Source organism: Haliotis rufescens, unplaced genomic scaffold, assembly GCF_023055435.1.
Source record: "Haliotis rufescens isolate VD_foot unplaced genomic scaffold, xgHalRufe1.0.p SCAF_70, whole genome shotgun sequence".
In the NCBI taxonomy this organism is placed as follows: Eukaryota; Metazoa; Mollusca; class Gastropoda; order Lepetellida; family Haliotidae; genus Haliotis; species Haliotis rufescens.
Window position 1 is genome coordinate 1,155,786 of NW_025964362.1, and position 21,715 is coordinate 1,177,500.

General features: G+C 41.4%; 3 protein-coding genes across 3 annotated transcripts in view; 1 reads left to right on the forward strand and 2 right to left on the reverse strand.

Moving 5' to 3' along the window:
- Window positions 1–1,301: 1,301 nt before the first annotated feature.
- LOC125376708 lies at window positions 1,302–2,657 on the reverse strand. The gene is made up of 2 exons (XM_048388405.1): window positions 2,601–2,657; window positions 1,302–2,549 (listed from the first exon to the last, which is right to left on the reverse strand). Exons 1-2 carry the CDS (start codon window positions 2,619–2,621, stop codon window positions 1,863–1,865), a joined length of 708 nt encoding a protein of 235 aa, XP_048244362.1. The 5' UTR covers window positions 2,622–2,657; the 3' UTR covers window positions 1,302–1,862.
- Window positions 1,302–20,580, reverse strand: LOC124135515. Its single transcript, XM_046500917.2, has 9 exons — window positions 20,445–20,580; window positions 19,946–20,311; window positions 15,067–15,280; window positions 14,176–14,462; window positions 12,008–12,154; window positions 8,844–9,175; window positions 6,660–7,901; window positions 5,856–6,084; window positions 1,302–5,268 (listed from the first exon to the last, which is right to left on the reverse strand). Exons 2-9 carry the CDS (start codon window positions 20,120–20,122, stop codon window positions 4,699–4,701), a joined length of 3,198 nt encoding a protein of 1,065 aa, XP_046356873.2. The 5' UTR covers window positions 20,123–20,311; window positions 20,445–20,580; the 3' UTR covers window positions 1,302–4,698.
- LOC124135534 overlaps window positions 20,576–21,715 on the forward strand; it is a 30,439-nt gene continuing 29,299 nt past the window's right edge. Inside the window, exon 1 of the mRNA XM_046500926.2 lies at window positions 20,576–21,145. Coding sequence (XP_046356882.2) covers window positions 20,951–21,145 — 195 coding nt within the window. The 5' untranslated portion in view covers window positions 20,576–20,950. The remainder of the gene's footprint in view (window positions 21,146–21,715) is intronic.

Genomic DNA, 21,715 nt, shown 5'->3' on the forward strand with positions numbered 1-21,715 from the left:
CTTCTCTCCTGATCTCAATCACCCTCGTATCCCGCTCTCAATCTCTCTTCGTTTCTGATCTCAATCTCTCTTCTTTCCTGCTCTCAATCTCCTTCTCTCCTGATTTCAATCTCTCTTCATTTCTGATCTCAATCTCCCTTCTTTCCTGATCTCAATCTCCTCTCCTGACCTTAATCTCTCTTCGTTTCTTATCTCAATCTTCTTCCCTCCTGATCTCTTCGTTTCTGATCTCAATCTCCCTTCTCTCCTGATCTCAATCTCCCTTCTCTCCTGATCTCAATATCCTTCTTTCCTGTTTCAATCTTCCTTCTTTCCTGATCTCAATCTCCTCTCCCGACCTTAGTCTCTCTTCATTTCTGATCTCAATCTCCCTTCTCTCCTGAACTCAACCTCCCTTCTCTGATGAACTCAATCTCCCTTCTTTCCTGATCTCAATCTCCTTCTCGCCTGACCTTACTCTCTCTTCTTTCCTTATCACATGCTCTCTTCTCTCCGGGTTTAATACTCTCTTTTTTCTCCAGATCTAATGTCCCAATGTCTACACTGATTGGCGTGATTGACAACATGGATTTGGGGTGATCGTCTACATGGATTGGGAATGTTTGTAATATGCATGTAATATGCATGTAGACAATCAATCAAATCCATGTAGACAATCATCCCAATCCATGTAGACAATCATCCCAATCCATGTAGACAATCACCCCAGTGCATGTAGACAATCACCCCAATCCATGTAGACAATCATCCCAATCCATGTAGACAATCACCCCAGTGCATGTAGACAATCATCCCAATCCATGTAGACAATCATCCCAATCCATGTAGACAATCATCCCAATCCATGTAGACAATCACCCCAGTGCATGTAGACAATCATCCCAATCCATGTAGACAATCATCCCAATCCATGTAGACAATCACCCCAATCCATGTAGACAATCACCCCAGTGCATGTAGACAATCATCCCAATCCATGTAGACAATCACCCCAGTGCATGTAGACAATCACCCCAGTGCATGTAGACAATCATCCCAATCCATGTATACAATCACCCTAATGCATGTAGACAAACAACCAATGCATATCGACAAACATGTCCAATAGACAAAGACAACCATGCCAATGCATGTAGATATTCAACCCCAGTGCAGGTAGACAATAGCCACAACGACAATATTTGCCAATATTAACAACAGTTGAAAGAATATATAGTTTGATTTCTGATATGTGTGAGATGTAATGCGCGTACTCTGCCACAGAACCACATAATAAGACTTGACACAACACAGAACAAATATTATTAGTTTATGTGTATTTATTTTTAGCTTTCATACCGTATGACATCAGGTAGAAATAATTTACAATGTTCAATTTATGTGAATTCGGAAACTATGTACATAATAGTATACAAAGCGTCATCGATAAAGTATGACTTGTCTCCGAATTACCCTCCGAAACAGATTCTCTTGGGCGTAAAAGGTAAACTAGCGGTGACAATTATCTATATATGGATCACTGAAAATCAGTGATGAAACCAGTGGTCGCGAAAAGACAATAAAAGTCAGAGCAATTTGGGCATGCTATTTCGATATTACTGACTGTGAGGTGAAACAAGTCGCTCACTTTATTTATCAGTCAGTAATTACCGTTGTATATTTAGTTAAATTATTATAAAATAATAGCCAACTATTGATGAAATAAGATTTCTTTTAACATATGATAACTGGTTACTTCTTGACATCTTAAATGAGATCTCCCTTACGATTGAAGAGACAGCACTGGCAATGACATCTTAAATGAGATCTCCCTTACGATTGAAGAGACAGCACTGGCAATGACATCTTAAATGAGATCTCCCTTACGATTGAAGAGGCAGCACTAGCAATGACATCTTAAATGAGATCTCCCTTAAGACGGGGCGAGACAGCACTGGCAATGACATCTTAAATGAGATCTCCCTTAAGACGGGGTGAGACAGCACTGGCAATGACATCTTAAATGAGATCTCCCTTAAGACGGGGCGAGACAGCACTGGCAATGACATCTTAAATGAGATCTCCCTTAAGACGGGACGAGACAGCACTGGCAATGACATCTTAAATGAGATCTCCCTTAAGACGGGGTGAGACAGCACTGGCAATGACATCTTAAATGAGATCTCCCTTAAGACGGGGTGAGACAGCACTGGCAATGACATCTTAAATGAGATCTCCCTTAAGACGGGGCGAGACAGCACTGGCAATGACATCTTAAATGAGATCTCCCTTAAGACGGGGTGAGACAGCACTGGCAATGACATCTTAAATGAGATCTCCCTTAAGACGGGGTGAGACAGCACTGGCAATGACATCTTAAATGAGATCTCCCTTAAGACGGGGCGAGACAGCACTGGCAATGACATCTTAAATGAGATCTCCCTTAAGACGGGGTGAGACAGCACTGGCAATGACATCTTAAATGAGATCTCCCTTAAGACGGGGTGAGACAGCACTGGCAATGGCATCTTAAATGAGATCTCCCTTAAGACGGGGTGAGACAGCACTGGCAATGACATCTTAAATGAGATCTCCCTTAAGACGGGGTGAGACAGCACTACCGACCACCACCATCTCCACATTTTATTATTTTATATTATCTGCGACCCGGTATTTTGGGACCGGTGTTTATCGGAGCATTCTACTGCCTGAGGTGAAGTTTAGATATGAGAAGAATTGTGAGTTCATCATCTGTGCTGCGCATGTCGGCACAGAGGATGCTACTCACACTGTCCGCATCCACGACCCTGTAGTAAAACATCCAACCAACAGCTGCAAGGCGACTCTCCTTTATCACTGGACATCATAGTGAGTGAGTGGGTATGTTTTTACGCCGCTTTTAGCAATATTCCAGCAATATCACGGCGGGGGATACCAGAAATGGGCTTCACACATTGTACCCATGTCGGGAATCGAATCCGGGTCTTCGGCGTGACGATCGAACGCTTTAACCGCTAGGCTACCCGACCGCCCCCTGGACATCATAACTTACATTAAAACATAGAATGTGCAGAAAGGAAACAAAACGACAACCATTATTTACAAAACCAACATCTCAATTTGCATACTTATATAAACGAAAAAAAGGTGAAACTAGTGCCTACATCATATCAACATCAGACACTCGGTGAACATTGTTTATATTGTGTGCATCATGTCAACATGCAGACACTCGGTGCACATTGTTTATATTGTGTGCATCATGTCAACATCAGACACTCGGTTAACATTGTTTATATTGCGTGCATCATGTCAACAGCAGACACTCGGTGAACATTGTTTATATTGTGTGCATCATGTCAACATCAGACACTCGGTTAACATTGTTTATATTGCGTGCATCATGTCAACAGCAGACACTCGGTGAACATTGTTTATATTGTGTGCATCATGTCAACATGCAGACACTCGGTGAACATTGTTTATATTGCGTGCATCATGTCAACATGAGACACTCGGTGAACATTGTTTATATTGCGTGCATCATGTCAACATCAGACACTCGGTGAACATTGTTTATATTGCGTGCATCATGTCAACAGCAGACACTCGGTGAACATTGTTTATATTGTGTGCATCATGTCAACATCAGACACTCGGTTAACATTGTTTATATTGCGTGCATCATGTCAACAGCAGACACTCGGTGAACATTGTTTATATTGTGTGCATCATGTCAACATGCAGACACTCGGTGAACATTGTTTATATTGTGTGCATCATGTCAACATCAGACACTCGGTGAACATTGTTTATATTGCGTGCATCATGTCAACATCAGACACTCGGTGAACATTGTTTATATTGTGTGCATCATGTCAACAGCAGACACTCGGTGAACATAGTGCATAGCGCCTGCATGTCAACAGCACGACAATCAGTTAACATAGTACATAGTGCCGGTATGTCAACCCCAGACAATGAGTTAACATAGTACATAGTGCCGGTATGTCAACAGCAGACAATCAGTTAACATAGTACATAGTGCCGGTATGTCAACCCCAGACAAATAGTTGACACAGTATATAGTGCCTGCATTAAGACATCTGCAGGCAATCAAATGACCAAGTACAACAGCGGACACTCGGTGAACTGATTATGACTGAGCAATGAATAAGAATTCCGTCAAGGCAAGGTCATACTGTACATACAGCATTTTCCTGATTTCAAATTTTGTCAGACTAGTTGTGTGACTTGCATCGTATCCGAACTGCCACGAGAGAGGGTTTTAAACACCGCTTTTAGCAATATTCCAGCAATATCGCGGCGGGGAACACAAGAAATACTGAGCTACAGCACTTAATGCAGTTAATGTCTCTGTATTGCATTGTTGTCTACCAGTAGGACAATGTATTGCATTGTTGTCTACCAGTAGGACAAGCACATTACATGAATTCATGACCAATGTAGTTATGAAACAATGAATCAATACACACATTACCGCGCCGCACTGCGTGCTCAAGCTGCACAGTTATTCTGGCCCATCCTTGATATATTTTCCCTAGGGTTACCGTTGGGTTCAGATTCAGTTGAGGGCCGAGGACCACCACTATCACACTAATAGATCGTTGCTTTAGTACCCATCTAGGTGTAGTGTTCTTTCTTACAACTGTTTTCACATCCTTCAGATTTGCAATTGTCGCATCGCCTACAAGCGATTTAAGCATCTCTATGATCATCACAAGGGTCAATTTGGTTATTGTTGGGTTCAGATTCTGTTGAGGACTGAGAAGATTGGCGGCTATCACGCCTATACATAGCGGCTTTTATTTTCCGTCTAGACGTATCGTTCCTTCTGACAATTGTTGTCGCATTCTTCAGATTTGCAATTGTCGCATCACCCACGAGAGATTTGAGCATCTCTCTAATTGTCAAAAGGGGCAGGCGTAACCCTTGACCCGGAAGTATACATCCTCGGAGAAGATCAGAAAGAGCCCCTGAAACTTCCAGATCCCGCAGCTTTAGCATACTGGAAGGATGAACTTCAGCCATGAAACGAGACAATACCCACGTTCGTTGTTCTTCATAAGGCCTCCGTTGAAGAAGCAGCTCGTACACGAAAGTCCCGAATCCATAGATATCAGCATCTGTGTCATAGATGCCGCCTTTTAGAACTCTAGGACTCAGACAAGTAAAGTCTGCAGCTTCTACTGAGTCAGCGTCAGCTGGGAACTTGCACTTCCTTGGCAGGCACATGTTGCACAGTTTCACATGCCCATTATTGTCAATCTAGAACAAGAAGTTTTACAGAGAGTGAACTACAGTTACATCTCATGGGAGAGTAAAATAATAAAATGAATTTGAATCAGCTACCACCATAGTCTGAACTAAAAGTTTGAATTGCCAGAGTTTGAACTAAAAGTTAAATAACCAGAGTCTGAACTAAATGTTGCAATTACAAGAGTCTGAACTAAAACTTTGAACGACCAGAGTATGAACTAAAAGTGTGAATTACCAGAGTCTGATCTGAACATTTCAACTACCAGAGTCCTAACTGCTTTATATGACACAGGTAATAGTGTGAACTGCTAGATGGTAAACTAAAAGTAGACCTTAACACACTAAACATTCATTCAGACCTTCCTACATGCCTGTCTATGGAAAAGAATATATCTTTACCCAAGAATGACTTTATGAATTCATCAAGAATCATCAAGAATCATCAAGAAGATACAAATCATCAGGGGTCACTTGCACCAAGCAATCTTAGCACTAAGATGATCGTAACTCCCATACTTTAACATCGGCTTACGATAGTCTTAGCGCTAAGATCGCTTCGTGCAAGTGGGCCCAGAAAGAGCACCATTAGTACTTACAACAACGGTATCCAGGGAGAGCTCCATGTGCACGAGACCATCTTTGTGGATGGCTTCAAGTCCGTTTATAAGTTCATTCAGCATCCGCGGGACTACCTCCTTCACCCTAGTCGTTGAGCGTCTCAGGTAGCGACGTGCTGATGTCAGATTGTCCTCAAAGATGAACGTTGTTATGTTGTCAGTGCGTGTCATCCCCAGGAATGTGGCAACAGAAGAGTGTTCCAGGCACCTGGGTAGAGGTAGAAGATATGGAAGGTGGTACAATAAATGCAGTTGGTAAGGCTGGGATGGTTCATACCATGTACAGTTAGGTAATACAAGTTGATATTTTGGTGTATAATTCGGAATATCCCTGTCACGTTGAGTAGTAGTAGTATATATATGCGTATACTGAAACAGGCTAATCACACAAAAGGTGTTTGGCAACTCATTTCTTAGTCCATGAGTGAGTGCGTATGGTTTTAATTCGCTTTATCACGGCGGGGGACACCAGAAATGGGCTTCACACATTGCACCCTTGTGGGGGATCGAACCCGGGTCTTCGGCGTGACGAGCGAACGCTTTAACCACTAGGCTACCCGACAGCCCCTCTTAGTCCATGTAATATGAATTATCTTTAACCCCTTAATGAAATTGTCTTATGATACTGAGTAGGTTCGCCCCGCCGAATTCACGAAATAAAAGTTTAACGTATATAGATAGTTCTTGTTGTTTTATTATATATATTGTATGAATATTGGTAGAGAAAACATGTTTTCGAGAAAACAATCAGGAAGAATAATAGCACAGATTAGAGATACTCACCTTAATTTGGCGATTTCTTTGAACAGATGCTCATCTTTTAGTGGGGTAATGTAGCGTTTAGCCATGACTTGGATCTTGTTATTGTCAGTATTGAGCTCTGCTGCTTGCACAACTGTCCACAGACCCGTGGCTGCAGCCTTCTTTGAGATCTGATCTGAACCAGAAGTTCTGAGGTAAAAATTCACCTGAGTTGAAGAGGTCGCTCCCAGGTCTTCTATGTGTAACAAGATCTCATCTGAGGTGAAGTCCTTGACGTGGAGGTAGCCAAATCCCCTCAGTAGTTCCTTCACGGGTTCCAACAGCTCCATTGTTTTCTTCAGATGGGTCTTGTCCTCTCTAGCTTCCTTTCTGAACTGAATAATCTCCTTCATCAATGTTTCGTTTGCGTTGATGAAGTTGGGGATGTTCAAGCTGATGGTGTTGATTTTCTGATGAATCCTGTCCGTGTACCTCGATAAAAATCTTGTGACGAATTCGTCATCATCTTTGACAGTCATGATTATCTTTTCACACCTTGCCTCCATGTAGTGGTTGGGTTTTTCCCTATACAAAGCCATAGCACGCTTTAGCGCCATTTTGACCATTTTGCCAACAATAGGTGAAATCATCCTAGAAGCAAACGCTCGTGGGTTTACAGCACCCGTGCTTCTTCCTCTTTCAGCGATCCCTACCAGTCGCCGAACAATGCTGCTCTTCTTTCGTTTATTCTTGAGTCGTTCTATCAGTACGTTGCTGTCTTCATCGCTGTCTGTTGAGCCAGTTGTACCAGATGAGCGTAGGGTATCCGATATTTCGCTCATGTTATTGTCAAGTAAACTTAGACGAAGTTTGACTTGAAACATCACGTTGGTGTACATTTCTTGAACAAATGTCTGACACTCTTCTGTGTCATCAAACAATTTATAAATCCTATTCAAAATCACACTGTCTATCAGTTCCTTCTGTTTTTCCCAGCCGTCAACCGAGAGAGGTGCCTCCGGGAGATCTTGACGATTCCACTGTAGTTGTCTTTTGAAACGATCAGAAACAAGGATCCTTCTAAATTGCAGTCCAAGGCCCTTGGCAGCTAAATCCACTTGCTCTCTGAGTTGGGCGATTGTTTCAGATGCTTGAGCATTTAATGCTGCCAGTTGTTGTCTTGCTTGGACGAACTTCTCATCGTGTTCCTTTTCAGTCATCGTGATCTGGGAGAGGATTGTCTTCAAGTATATCGTGGATGACCTCATCACTTCTTTCAGCCAGCTACAAAAGAAAGCAAAAATCTACTAAATTGTCTTATTATGTTTACCTTCATGTTTTCAGTTATGCAAATTTAGGGGGCGGTCGGGTAGCCTAGTGGTTAAAGCGTTCGCTCGTCACGCCGAAGACCCGGGTTCCATTCCCGACATGGGTACAATGTGTGAAGCCTATTTCTGGTGTCCCCCGCCGTGATATTGCTGGAATATTGCTAAAAGCGACGTAAAACCATACTCACTCACTCACAATACAAATTTAGGCAGAATGAATTCATAAAAATCGTATGACCCTACCAACCACATTAATACTGCATCTGTTATTATTATTATTGTTGCTTGTTTGTTTGTTGTTTAACGCCGCACTCAGCAATATTCCAGCTTTATGACAGCGGTCTGTAAATAATCGAGTCTGGACCAGACAATCCAGTGATTGATTTCATGAGCATCGATCCATGCAATTGGGATCGATGACATGTATCAACCAAGTCAGCGAGCATGACCACCCGATCCCGTTGGTCGCCTCTTACGACAAGCATAGTCGCCTTTTACGGCAAGCATGGGTTGCTGAAGACCTATTCTACCCCGGATCTTCAAGGGTAGCCTCTGTTATTAAGAACAGGTATTCTTATATTCCTTTGATTAGGTAATTTGGTGCTTTTGCGGTATCGTATCCTTACAGAGTGGGACGTTGTCCATATTATTAATGACTTGTTTGGCTGGTCAAGACTCAATTATTTACAGGCTGTCGTCGCTGGAATGTTGATGACTGCAGATTAAAATAACGAACGAAGAAGCATTCAAAAGAATATTGTTAAGCCGGCTTAAATCATACTCACTCATAATACTCTTTGTGTCTTCGCTTTAAATAACATATACTAGGTTTCAATAATATTTAGATTTGGTTTAGATTCAGATGTTGATACAGAACAAATCTATAAACGTGTCTTACCCATATGACTTTTTTATTGCATCTTGTTGGGCGAGATGAAATAGTCCATTAAGGGAGGTGAGAAGAGCATGCAGATCAGCAGTGATGTATTCTTTGTCCACGCTGAGGCTTTTCTCGGCCCTGGTTGAGGATATAAAGCTGACTTGGTTGTCCTGCAGATCTGGCCAGATGTCATTCAGTTTCTCTAAGGCGTTATTTCTGACATCAGACTTGCAACTATCCTCGATCAGGTCCCAGCGGTTGCAGACAAACAGAGCAGCTCTTGGGTTGAATGAATGTAACGTGCTTCGTCCCTTATTGTGCTCAAGGAAGGTCTTTAAGAACCGGACCAGCTGTACGATACGAATGAGAGAGTGTCAGTTTACAATTACACGAAAATCCGGTAATCCGGACTGTACCATCATAAATGAAATCGTTCGGTTTAAAGAGGCATGTGTATGTGGCACTGTCACATTTACTGAACATAAGCGTCCCGATTTGCGGGGTTTCCGGATTAACGGGGTCTCACTGTATATTAGGAACTGAGTACTAGGAAAAACAACAAGATACCTATTTGGACCCCGTCAATTCTTTGCAGCTTCGCCTGTCAAGAAACCCCAAGCACACTACTTCCTGATCAAATTCGATGTATTCCTAAGTCTTAGCGTGGAAGCCAGAACCTTCAAATTCTGCTTGTTTGGACTGTCATTTTAAAGGGTAACTTTTTAACCGGAACACTTACTGTTATAAAAAACTGAGTGGTCCCGACGGACATTTTCCCGAACAAACAACGCACAGTATGGGTCCCATGTATAATAGACTCAGTTTCACATCTATTTCATCTAATATTTTGATCTTATAAGTTAATCGTAAAAAAACATATTAACAAAAGAGTGAGTGAGTTGGGTTTCACGCCGCTTTGAACCGTATTTCAGTTTGATCACGACGTATACGCTTGATGTGGGAGGAAAGCCTAAAGTGAGGTCTTAGACGTTTGCTCCTTGGTGAAATTTATGAACATGGCCAGCCCTCCTATCTGTTTGAATAAAATTAAGCATTATCGTAATTAATATAAGCAGTGCGAAGAAATTGTTTTAAAGGGAAATAAATGCAGAAACTATCGTCGTAACAGCGGTTCGCATTGGAATCACCAAACAACCCCTTTTGGAACCCAAAGCATCGGTAACCGAACACGTTCGGTCAAATCCGCCAACTTCCGCATTTCACCGAACTGCAACAACATTTACACTCGTCACAGCGCGCGATACATGGCTGACAGTAGCAGAGATGAGAAACGGGGAAGTGTTTTTATCAACGCTTGTTGCCGGAGAATGTGCTTCTAATCAGTATGTTAATGTGCATTGAATGGAAATTATAATTTGATTATAAAACCGATATGGATTTTTTTTCATTTTCAGCAATATGGTATTTTGTATGCATTATCGATGCATTTTGATGGGAGTCGAATGCAAAGGTTATCCGTCATAGAGTAGATAAATGATTTCAGCCATAATTTCATTCACTGTTTCCGTCTTAATGCTAGATCTAGTTTTGCCCAATAACTGTTGACAAAAACAGTGCTTACAAAACATTCTGTCAGTCAATGTCAAAAGTGTGCAATACGCTGTCGCTGATTGGCTGACTCGGCTGTATGTAAACAATAATATTAATGTATATGTCTCTTATTAGCATTAACCACTTAAAGATAACGATGGGTGTGTTTTGTGTTGTCCAGTTGTCCATCTTCCCCTGACCATATAATATAAGTTTCCACCCCAATCTCATTAAAATCAGATCTAAGTTCACGCTGCCGCTAAACAAAGATCTGAGGACATCCCATTACGGGTCACGTCAGAACGACCTTTCATCCGACCAATCAAAGCGTCGCTTACCAGATTGAGATTTGTGAGTGAGTACGGTTTTAGCAATATTCCAGCAATATCACACCAGAAATGGGCTTCACACATTGTACCCATGTCGGGAATCGAACCCGGGTCTTCGGCGTCCCGAGCGAACGCTTTAACCACTAGGCTACCCGACCGCCCCAAATGAGATTGGTTTCCACCCTTGCCGACTTGCCGACTTGCCGACTCCATGCTTGGTCACATCAAAATCGCGTAACGAAATCGACATTCGGTTCACACAACATGGCGACTACCGTGCAGATTTCGGTCGACTGCTGGATTTGCAAAGCATGTGTACCGTCAACTGGACGTCGACAGCTATTTTCCAAATCTTTTCATGTTTGTAATCCAGGTGCTCAAGTGAGTTGATTACTTCGCAAGGTAAGACCCTATTTTAACAATAAAGATCTTGATTATTAATTCGACCTTCTTCACCGGGCGCCGCCATTTTAAAGCAAATTCAAATGATATGAGAGGTTGAAACTGAATGGTCAATAGGAGGGACATAGAAGGGACACAACTCGTAATCGCTACCGGTGGCGCTACGAACGAGCCACGAAATTGGAGCCAAGTTCGGCAAGGGTGAAAACTTGACTTTTATCGTAAGTTAACTTCCTTGCCACGGGAAGATGACAGTTGCCAAGATCACTGTGATCTGGTGGGCGGAGGGGCAAGATATCGGACCACTGCCGATTTATCTGCGATTATATGTTTCCCACTTTAGATAACACATTCTGATGCCTGTGAATGGATTCACAGATGTTAGCTTTATAGTCAAAACATACAGTCAATATAAACCAAAAGAAATTACTTTGCTTGTCGATTATTTTTTTGTCACCGCCATTTCTCGCACGCTGTATTTTTTTTTTTAGAAAAGGTGTTGTCAATTAACTAGGATCAGCTTTTGACGGATACAGCCGACGCTATTCCGCCTCATTTGACAGAGTTCCCGATAGCGGCTGTGCACGCATTCCGCAACCGACCGCTATCAAATCCGATAGCGTTTCTTTTCGTTCGGATAGCAAATGCATTCGGTGCCAATGCGGAAGCTTACTAACACGACTTATTTTTAAAATAATCCAACGCTTTTGATTCAAATAAATAGGAGGGCCTGATGGGGTATAACGCTGACAACCTAGAAACATAATCAGGGCGGATTCGAACCCACGATCTTAGGTTCCTGGTATGTTAAGGGACGCAACTCTGCACTGAGAATTGCAACCGCTTAGAAAACAAAATGAAAGAATAATCTGGTACGGACTGAGGATTCGGAAGGCTTACCCTGTCCTCTTGCACTCCCCCCGCGCTGTCCGTCTTGACCACGTACACAAAAGCAGCAATCCGTCCCTGGGTGACGAAATCTCGGACGAGTTTCTCCATCGCCTCATACTCTCCGAATCCAGGTGTGTCAATGATGGTAACGCCAGTCTGCAAGGAGAAATACATACTTTTGATTCTACCATCAAACTAATACCAGAGTACTATAAAACTCCAACCTCCAACAACGAAAGCAATAATTAAAAAAAACCCGGACAAATGCAGATATGACTACGGAATAACGGAAGACTTAGAACACAAGGCACATCCATTCCATCAAACTAATACAACTCGAACCTCCAATGAGCAACTAAAGCAAAAATAAAAACGACGGCCACACTCCGACATGCCTTGAGAATAACGCAACACCTAGATCATGTCACATTCATACATACCTTGAGAATAACGCAACACCTAGACCATAAGTCACATTCATACATACCTTGAGAATAACGCAACACCTAGATCATATCACATTCATGCATACCTTGAGAATAATGCAACACCTAGACCATAAGTCACATTCATACATACCTTGAGAATAATGCAACACCTAGACCATAAGTCACATTCATACATACCTTGAGAATAATGCAACACCTAGACCATAAGTCACATTCATACATACCTTGAGAATAACGCAACACGTAGACCATAAGTCACATTCCCACATGCCTTGAGAATAATGCAACACCTAGACCATAAGTCACATTCATCCATACCTTGAGAATAATGCAACACCTAGACCATAAGTCACATTCCGACATGCCTTGAGAATAATGCAACACCTAGACCATAAGTCACCTTCATACATACCTTGAGAATAACGCAACACCTGGACCATAAGTCACATTCATACATACCTTGAGAATAATGCAACACCTAGACCATAAGTCACATTCATCCATACCTTGAGAATAATGCAACACCTAGACCATAAGTCACATTCATACATACCTTGAGAATAATACAACACCTAGACCATAAGTCACATTCATAAATGCCTTGAGAATAATGCAACATCTAGACCATAAGTCACATTCATACATACCTTGAGAATAATGCAACACCTAGACCATAAGTCACATTCATGCATACCTTGAGAATAATGAAACACCTGGACCATAAGTCACATTCATACATACCTTGAGAATAATGCAACAAGTAGACCATAAGTCACATTCATACATACCTTGAGAATAATGCAACACCTAGACCATAAGTCACATTCATACATACCTTGAGAATAATGCAACATCTAGACCATAAGTCACATTCATGCATACCTTGAGAATAATGCAACACCTAGACCATAAGTCACATTCATACATACCTTGAGAATAATGCAACACCTAGACCATAAGTCACATTCATACATACCTTGAGAATAATGCAACATCTAGACCATAAGTCACATTCATACATACCTTGAGAATAATGCAACACCTAGACCATAAGTCACATTCATACATACCTTGAGAATAATGAAACACCTGGACCATAAGTCAAATTCATACATACCTTGAGAATAATGCAACAAGTAGACCATAAGTCACATTCATACATACCTTGAGAATAATGCAACACCTAGACCATAAGTCACATTCATACATACCTTGAGAATAATGCAACATCTAGACCATAAGTCACATTCATGCATACCTTGAGAATAATGCAACACCTAGACCATAAGTCACATTCATACATACCTTGAGAATAATGCAACATCTAGATCATAAGTTACATTCATACATACCTTAAGGATAATGCAACACCTAGACCATAAGTCACATTCATCCATACCTTGAGAATAATGCAAGCCATAAACCATAAGTCACATTCATCCATACCTTGAGAATAATGCAACACCTAGACCATAAGTCACATTCATGCATACCTTGAGAATAATGCAAAACCTAGACCATAAGTCACATTCATGCATACCTTGAGAATAATGCAAGCCATAAACCATAAGTCACATTCATACATACCTTGAGAATAATGCAACACCTAGACCATAAGTCACATTCATACATACCTTGAGAATAACGCAACACGTAGACCATAAGTCACATTCATGCATACCTTGAGAATAATGCAACATCTAGACCATAAGTCACATTCATACTCACCTTCAGAATTACAGCCGGAAGTTCTATTTCCACTTCCGGAACAGTTTCCCCGCGCTCCCGGACATCGATTTTTTTCTCTGCGACGAGATTGTCTAAGTAGGTCATTGTTTCCCCCTGGTTGCTGAACACATGTTCGTTGTCCTGCCCTCCGTTCTTGACCCTGACCTTAAACGTGGACCCATACCGTAGCTTGCAAATGCTTGAAGTACAACTTAGGGTGGCTTTGGGCAAGACTTCCATGCCCAGCAGCAAATTCAGGAGGGTACTTTTACCCGCGCTTGTCTGTCCTGGAGGAAATAAACTTGTTTATTTGTTTGTTTGTTTATTTGTTTGTTTGTTGTTTGAAGCCGCACTCAACAATATTAGAGCTATATGACGCCAGTCTGTAAATAATTGAGTCTGCACAAGACAAATTCAGTGATGATATTGAGAACAATGATCCACGCCATTAAGGTAACATGCCTCGCAATCAACCAAGTCACCGAGCCTGACCACCCCATTACTAGCCTTTTACGACATGCACAGGTTGCTGGGGGACCTTCCTCTTATAACCAGGAGTCCCTTAGAGGCTACAGTTTATTTGTTTGTTGTTTGTTGTTTAAAACCGCACTCAGCAATATTCAAGCTTTATGACGGCGGTCTGTAAATCATCTATTCTGGACCAGACAATCCAGTGACTGGCATCATGACCATCGATCCACGCAATTGGGATCGATGACATGCATCATCAACCAAGTCAGCGATACTGACCACCCGATCCCGTTAGTCGCCTCTTACGACAAGCACAGTCGCCTTTTACGGCGAACATGGGTTGCTGAAGACCTATTCTACCCCGAATTTTCACGGGTCTCTAGGGGCTACAGAGAAGGATACCATCAGCGTGACACTCACCTGCTATCACTATGTTGCATTCGCCATTCCTGAGGGACGCCAAGTGGTCCCGGAGTTCCTGTGGCAAATCGTCCGAGATTCCACGAGATTTCAGGATGTTGGACAACAGAGGAAGACTACCCTCCATGCCGGACTGTACGCATTCCAGGATATTGCAAATGGCGTCTCTGGTCTGGCGACATTCCGTACGAAGGTTTTCGTGGCGAAGAGGGTCCTGTTAACAAAATCATGTGAAATAACAACATGTGCATTTGTGGTCATGTCTGAACAGACTAAAGATTAAACGCTCAACTAGTTCCCCCAAAAGCACGTCATCCATCACTCAGAGAGAGCCACACGCAGAAACGGAATAATCAGATATCCAGATATTGTTTTGAGCCATTGAGTATTTACTCACAAGTTATAATTCACATTGTTTGCTTGTTTGTTTGTTGTTTGAAGCCGCACGTAACAATATTCCAGCCACATGACGCCAGTCTGTACATAACTGAGTCTGCACAAGACAATCAAGTTATTGATATCGAGAACAACGATCACGCCTTGAGGGTACGATGCCTCTCAATCAACCAAGTCACCGAGCCTGACCACCCAATCCATAACTCGCCTTCTACGACATGCACGGGTTGCTGGAGACCTTCCTATTATAACCAGGAGTCCCTTGGGGGCTACAGCTTGTTTGTTTGTTGTTTAACGCCGCAATCAGCAATATTCCAGCTATATAAACGCGGTCTGTAAATCATCGAATCTGAACCAGAAAATCCAGTGACTTACATCATAAACATCGATCTACGCAATTGGGATGCGATAACATTCATCGACCAAGTCAGCGGGCCTGACCTCCGGATCCCGTTAGTCGCCTCTTACGACAAGAATTGCCCCAAGTTTGTATTATATCACATAGACTCACAACAGCGATATACATGACTGGATAACAATAAACAAGACGTAGTGCTTTTTAATGCATTATTCACAGCAGTAGAGTTTATGTATGTGTGATACCTGCATTCGATCAGTAAATAATTATCTGTCAAGGAATACAGAAGTGCAAGTTGAAACAGCTACATTGGGCATTAACACAGTGGTGTTATACTATTAGGGTTGTTATTGCGTGTTTGAACGCCAGTAACTCAAAAGTTTTTGGTTCATGTTGATATATCTATTATAGCTCTGAATAACTGTGTAATAACTCATGTAGCGTGAACAAAACAGGAATTGTCTTGAAAATATAACTTATCGGACAGGATAAACAAAATCCAGTAAAAAAAAAAATATTTTATTTTTGTCAATAAATGTCCGTTAGTTTTATTAACACAAATGCATGTGGCACAAACATAACGACTATTACAAATCTGTCTGGAAAATGTCCTTGCAATACAAAATCAAATAGTGATGGCGGTAGCAGATATAACTTATGAAGGGTTAAGAGTTAGGATGTAGTCGGGAAAAACAATATCCTTTCAGCAGAAATTTCTTATTAATTATGGTAAGCGTTTCGTTCTTTTATTTAAGAGCGAAGCACAAAGGTCTGTTTTCACCAAGATCAATGATTAATTCCATAGGACACACACACACACACACACACACACACACACACACACACACACACACACACACACACACACACACACACACGCACACACACACACACACACACGACGGAACGTGACGCTGTTAACCAACCAATCAGATATACCTTGAAACAGGAAGCGTTAACCTTCAAAGTCGATATACGGGTGGGGAATATTACGAGCCATTACAGCAAATCTAGTCTATAAACTCCCCGATATGGCAGTCAACTGACTGGCACATATTGTCCACATGAGTCACTAAGAGTGGGTAGACCTTTTAATTGTCTGTTTACAGGCTTGCACACGGTCAAAACATATTCCGGCCTAAATACTATGCAAATGTCAATACAATCTATTCTTGATATGATAATACAAAAATCAGCGTTATAGTTGAACGTGGTCTCCTATACCAGCATACGACTAAAGAAACAGGTGTTGAAAGCGCATAGCTTTGTACATGAGTGACGGATTTCAAAAGTTGGGCGGAACGTGACGCTGTTAACCAACCAATCAGATATACCTTGAAACAGGAAGCGTTACCCTTCAAAGTCGATATACGGGTGGGGAATATTACGAGCCATTACAGCAAATCTAGTCTATAAACTCCCCGATATCCTTGTTCAATGTTAAAACATTCGGAGATAAGAACCAGAGGGGTAGAGGGGTGCGCCACACCCTTTTTCTTAAACGGACTAATTATTTACGTTCGAAAACGGTATAAGTGGTCGGGGGACTAAAGGTAAACGCATGACTATACTATCACCTATTTTGTTGGTGGGGAGTTGGGGTAGCTTTGGGGTCAAAGCTCTCGCTCGTCCCGCCGATGATCCGAGTTCGATTCCCCTAATGGGTACAATGTGTGCAGCCAATTTCTGGTGTCAGCCGCCTTGATATTGCTGGAATATTGCTAAAAGCGGCGTAAAACCATATTCACGCACTATCACGTTGGTGGTATATTAATAGCTGAATTACTTGATTTGTCAACGCGAATCGTCAAATCACATAATGCATCCCTCCTTTCCAAAATCTGTCTCCGAACTTGTTGCTGGCTTTTGAGAGACGACTTATTGAATACCGGGTGGTCATAATGTGTGACCTGTTTGAGCTTGTGTCATGTTACCCCGACAGCGAAGATCGTGCTCGTAATATACACTACCGGATTGCCTTGCCCATATTCGTTAAGTTAAAGACCACGGCGTTTGAGTTTGAATATTGCATAAACATTCACTGGCTGACTAACTGAGTGACCGACTGCCATTTTAATGAATATCTATCTGTTCTCATTGATAGTACTAAATATGGTCTCTTTAATCAGTACCGATTTAACTCTCTCTCTCTCTCTCTCTCTCTCTCTCTCTCTCTCTCTCTCTCTCTCTCTCTCTCTCTCTCTCTCTCTCTCTCTCTCTCTCTCTCTCTCTCTCTCTCTCTCTCTCTCTCTCTTAATTCCCCGATGTTGTTTTCAAGTTGTTTTTAATACATGGACATAAATCCTCGACAGATGGTGACGCTTACTTAGAAATGGGTAGCCCGATCTCGAAAAGTATATAGTTTACGGTTACCTTGTAACTGATATCATGAGGTCATGACCTTGCATACAAATTACCCACGAGGCAAAGCGACAGATTGTGTTATGTCAGTAGAATGTTTGAAAGTCACTATACCATGAGCACGATAAGCGATTTAGAAAGTTTGCCTCTTTCCTGTTTATTGAGATTGATGATACCCTTTACAATTATTAATCCCTACATTTATATTATAAATCACATTGTTCATTAAGCGCTATTCAATATTAGTAAACTATATTTATGCTTCCTTAATAAACATTATCACAAGGTATTAAATAATATGATTTCTAAGATTTCGAAATGCGTCAGGAACCTTTTTAGGCCTATTACGTTTTAACCGTGACACTTATTCAAGTAATCTCGATCCTGTTGCTAACACAATATGCAGAGACTGTCTCATGTTCTATTGTTGTTCTTGTTGTTGTTTGGGGGCACGGGTGGCCCAGTCGTCTAAGGCGCCGCAAGTCGCTGTGCAGAGTTGCGTCCCTTGGGCACGCCAGAAACCTATGACTGTGGGTTCGAATCCCGTTTCGCACCGATTATGTTTCTAGGTTTGTCAGCACCATACCCGTGCTCGTGGGTTTCACTGAAGTGGTAAACGTCTCAGACCTGCATAACTTCGGGCTTACCTCCCACATTAAGCTGACACGCCGCGATATAACGGGAATACTGTTTAAAGCGGCGTTAAACCAAACTCACTCACTCTTGTTGTTGTTGCTAATGTAAGGCGTGAATATTAATTGGTCTACCGACCGTAAAAAAAGATAGCAGTAAAATATATTATTCTCAATTAAGAGGTTGTTTACTACTGTCGAGTCTGAGAACCACATTTAGCAATTAAATATATCACAAATTGTTTTCATGCCTGTCCCGTAAAAAGATAAACCCTCCGCGACACACCAAACGTGCACATAAATATGAGTTTTTATAAAAATGTTTTTTTTTAAATACCTACCGACCATGTTTTCACACACATCATTTAGAATGTCTCTAAACCAGTGACACTATTATGTATTTTAGAGAAATATATCAATAGAATCTTACAGGAATAATAAAGAAAAGACTGTTCTCATAATTTGAATATTATTCCACATTTATGAAACTTAGGTTTGGCGGGTCTGTGAACCAACAAACGCCTAAGAAACATGTTGATAAGCCGAAGTTAATATTGTATAGCCAGTTCTCCTAGTATGTCAACTGGACTATTTTTTTTATTGCTCCAATTTTGATATAAAAAAATATTATTTGTACACAAAACTATTCTCATGTGTCAAGTGTACATTTAAATAAATTGACATATTATTATCCTCTCATAGTTGAGTAGTATACTCGCTCTGAAACGAGTATGTATAATTGACAATGCCTACTACGTCGTTAAGCTAGAATGATCACATATTACAAATAACTTGATTTCACTTCAGGAGACAAAACACCGTGAATTGTACATTTATCACCGAATCCGAAAGTATATTTCAACACACATGTTTTTTCATGTCATAATTGAAGCTATCTCTGCATTTCCAATTGTAATGTTAATAATAATAATCAGTGAACGATCTCCCCTATCAAACACAATTATTTGTTGCTCTTCAGCAATGAATTGAAACCGCTGAAGACAAAGCCACTATCTGCTGAGCACGAACGTGTACGTCTTGACATCACGTCGCTATATTCATTATCAGGCCTTTCTTAGAAACCCGAACACTCTCATTCAATGGAAAATACCAATAAAGGGTTTACACTTACCAACAGGTGTTTGTGTTTTCCGGTAATCTTGTTTTTGTGTAAAACAAGTCTCTCTTTCAGGTCCTCGCAGGTGTCACATCCTTCCAAGGAAGCCCCGATCTTGTCCGCTATGGACAAAATATCGTCGATACTGTCGACATTCTCCACATCAATATTTCTCAAAGTTTCGTCGTTCATATTGCAGGTTGTTCACTTCCAAGTTACTACATAAATGTTCAGTCTGAATGAAAACATAAGCAAATTGTTGGCCAGTCAATCTCTACCTATCGTCTGCTTGTCGCATGACCGGAAGTCGTCTGCTAATGTTTCAGTTGAGGCGGTTAACAATCATTTCCGAATGTTCTCGAAACGTAAAGCTGTTAAGTTCTGAAAAACAAACAGGATATGTAAGATTATATGAACCCAACAACAACACCTGACCAACGATGTTTAAAGTTAATTGCAACACACGCCCGTGCATACAACATGTACAAACCCACATTACACGTCTGCAACTTACCTCGACATGAAGACACGCATGACTGTCGTTATATCTGCGCAAGGGTTCTCGTTATATGCTAATGCTTTCACAGAAGACCACGCACTAGACTTACCCGATACGTAAATAGGTCTAGCTACCCAACCAGGAAGATACCTTGTTGGGCGAGAGGACAATGGTAGGCATATCGGACTACGCACTGTAATCCGTTCTAGACGAAACGGGTGTTCAGAAAATACCATCAAAGCAGACGACTCAACGAGTGTGGAATTATTTCGGTGAGCTGAACAACTGTCCTACAAAGCTATATGCTTTCCAGTGTCCCATTACTATACTGTGCATATTCTGCGTTTATGGATCTTGGACACAGCTGACTGTCAGTTGGATAACTAACACTTACTAACTAAACTTGTGATTCAGTGATTTAAAAAGATGGTTGGACAACTTTTAAACGCGTCTTGCTTGTGAGTGGAATTGAGAAGCTTGGTGTATTGAGGTAACCTATTCATTGATTAAACGGGTTAATTATGAGTAGCAAAGCATTTCGCGTTGAAAGGTTGGAACATGTGGAGAAGATTCCCGATCTTCTGACAGCGATACGTGTCATGGACGAACTGCAAATCCCCAGAGGGAAGTGGTTTAACCTCCAGGAGGGGAAACGCTTGATAGCAGAATATTTCCTCAAAAATGAGAAGAGAGTGAACAGTTTCTACAAATGGAAGGTATGATATTTTCTGATTTTACGTATTAACTCTCTTCTACTTCCGTTTGTCATCTTCTCTGCTCAGGTAGTTGAATACGCGGGTTGTTTTGGTTACCTACGCTGACCGACGAGCACATCACCAACGACTCATATTTTGTCATGCGTATCATTGTCATTGTTACTACGATCATTGACGTTTTCATCATCAGGCATTTGGGGGCAGGGGTGGTCCAGTCGAATGAGGCGGTGCAGTTCGACGTGCAGAGTTGCGGCGACCTAGAAACGTATGATCGTGTGTTCGAATCCCAGATTCTAGGTTTGTCAGCACCATACCCGTTGTCGTGGGTCGCACCAAAGTGGTAAACGACTGAGACCTGCATCACTTCGGCCTTTCCTCCCACATTAAGCTGAGACGACGTGATATAACTGGAATACTGTTCAAGGGACAAACCGTTGTTTCACCTGAGTAACTGTTGAATTAAATGTCTTACCGTGTTAATTATTTATTTGAACAGTACTGTTCGTTTTGAAGTGACATATATCAATATATCAATTATTTTTTTAAAGATTTTTTTTATCCTTCGGGCCC

Coding starts and splice junctions, on each gene's coding strand:
- LOC125376708 (XM_048388405.1), bottom strand. CDS start 2,621: ATGTGGAGATGGTGGTGGTCG. Junction 2,550..2,600: donor TGTGGAGATGGTGGTGGTCG/GTAGTGCTGTCT, acceptor AAGATGTCATTG/CCAGTGCTGTCTCACCCCGT.
- LOC124135515 (XM_046500917.2), bottom strand. CDS start 20,122: ATGAACGACGAAACTTTGAGAAATATTGATGTGGAGAATGTCGACAGT. Junction 14,463..15,066: donor ATGCAACATAGTGATAGCAG/GTGAGTGTCACG, acceptor TATTTCCTCCAG/GACAGACAAGCGCGGGTAAA. Junction 6,085..6,659: donor AAAGAAATCGCCAAATTAAG/GTGAGTATCTCT, acceptor ACCTCTACCCAG/GTGCCTGGAACACTCTTCTG.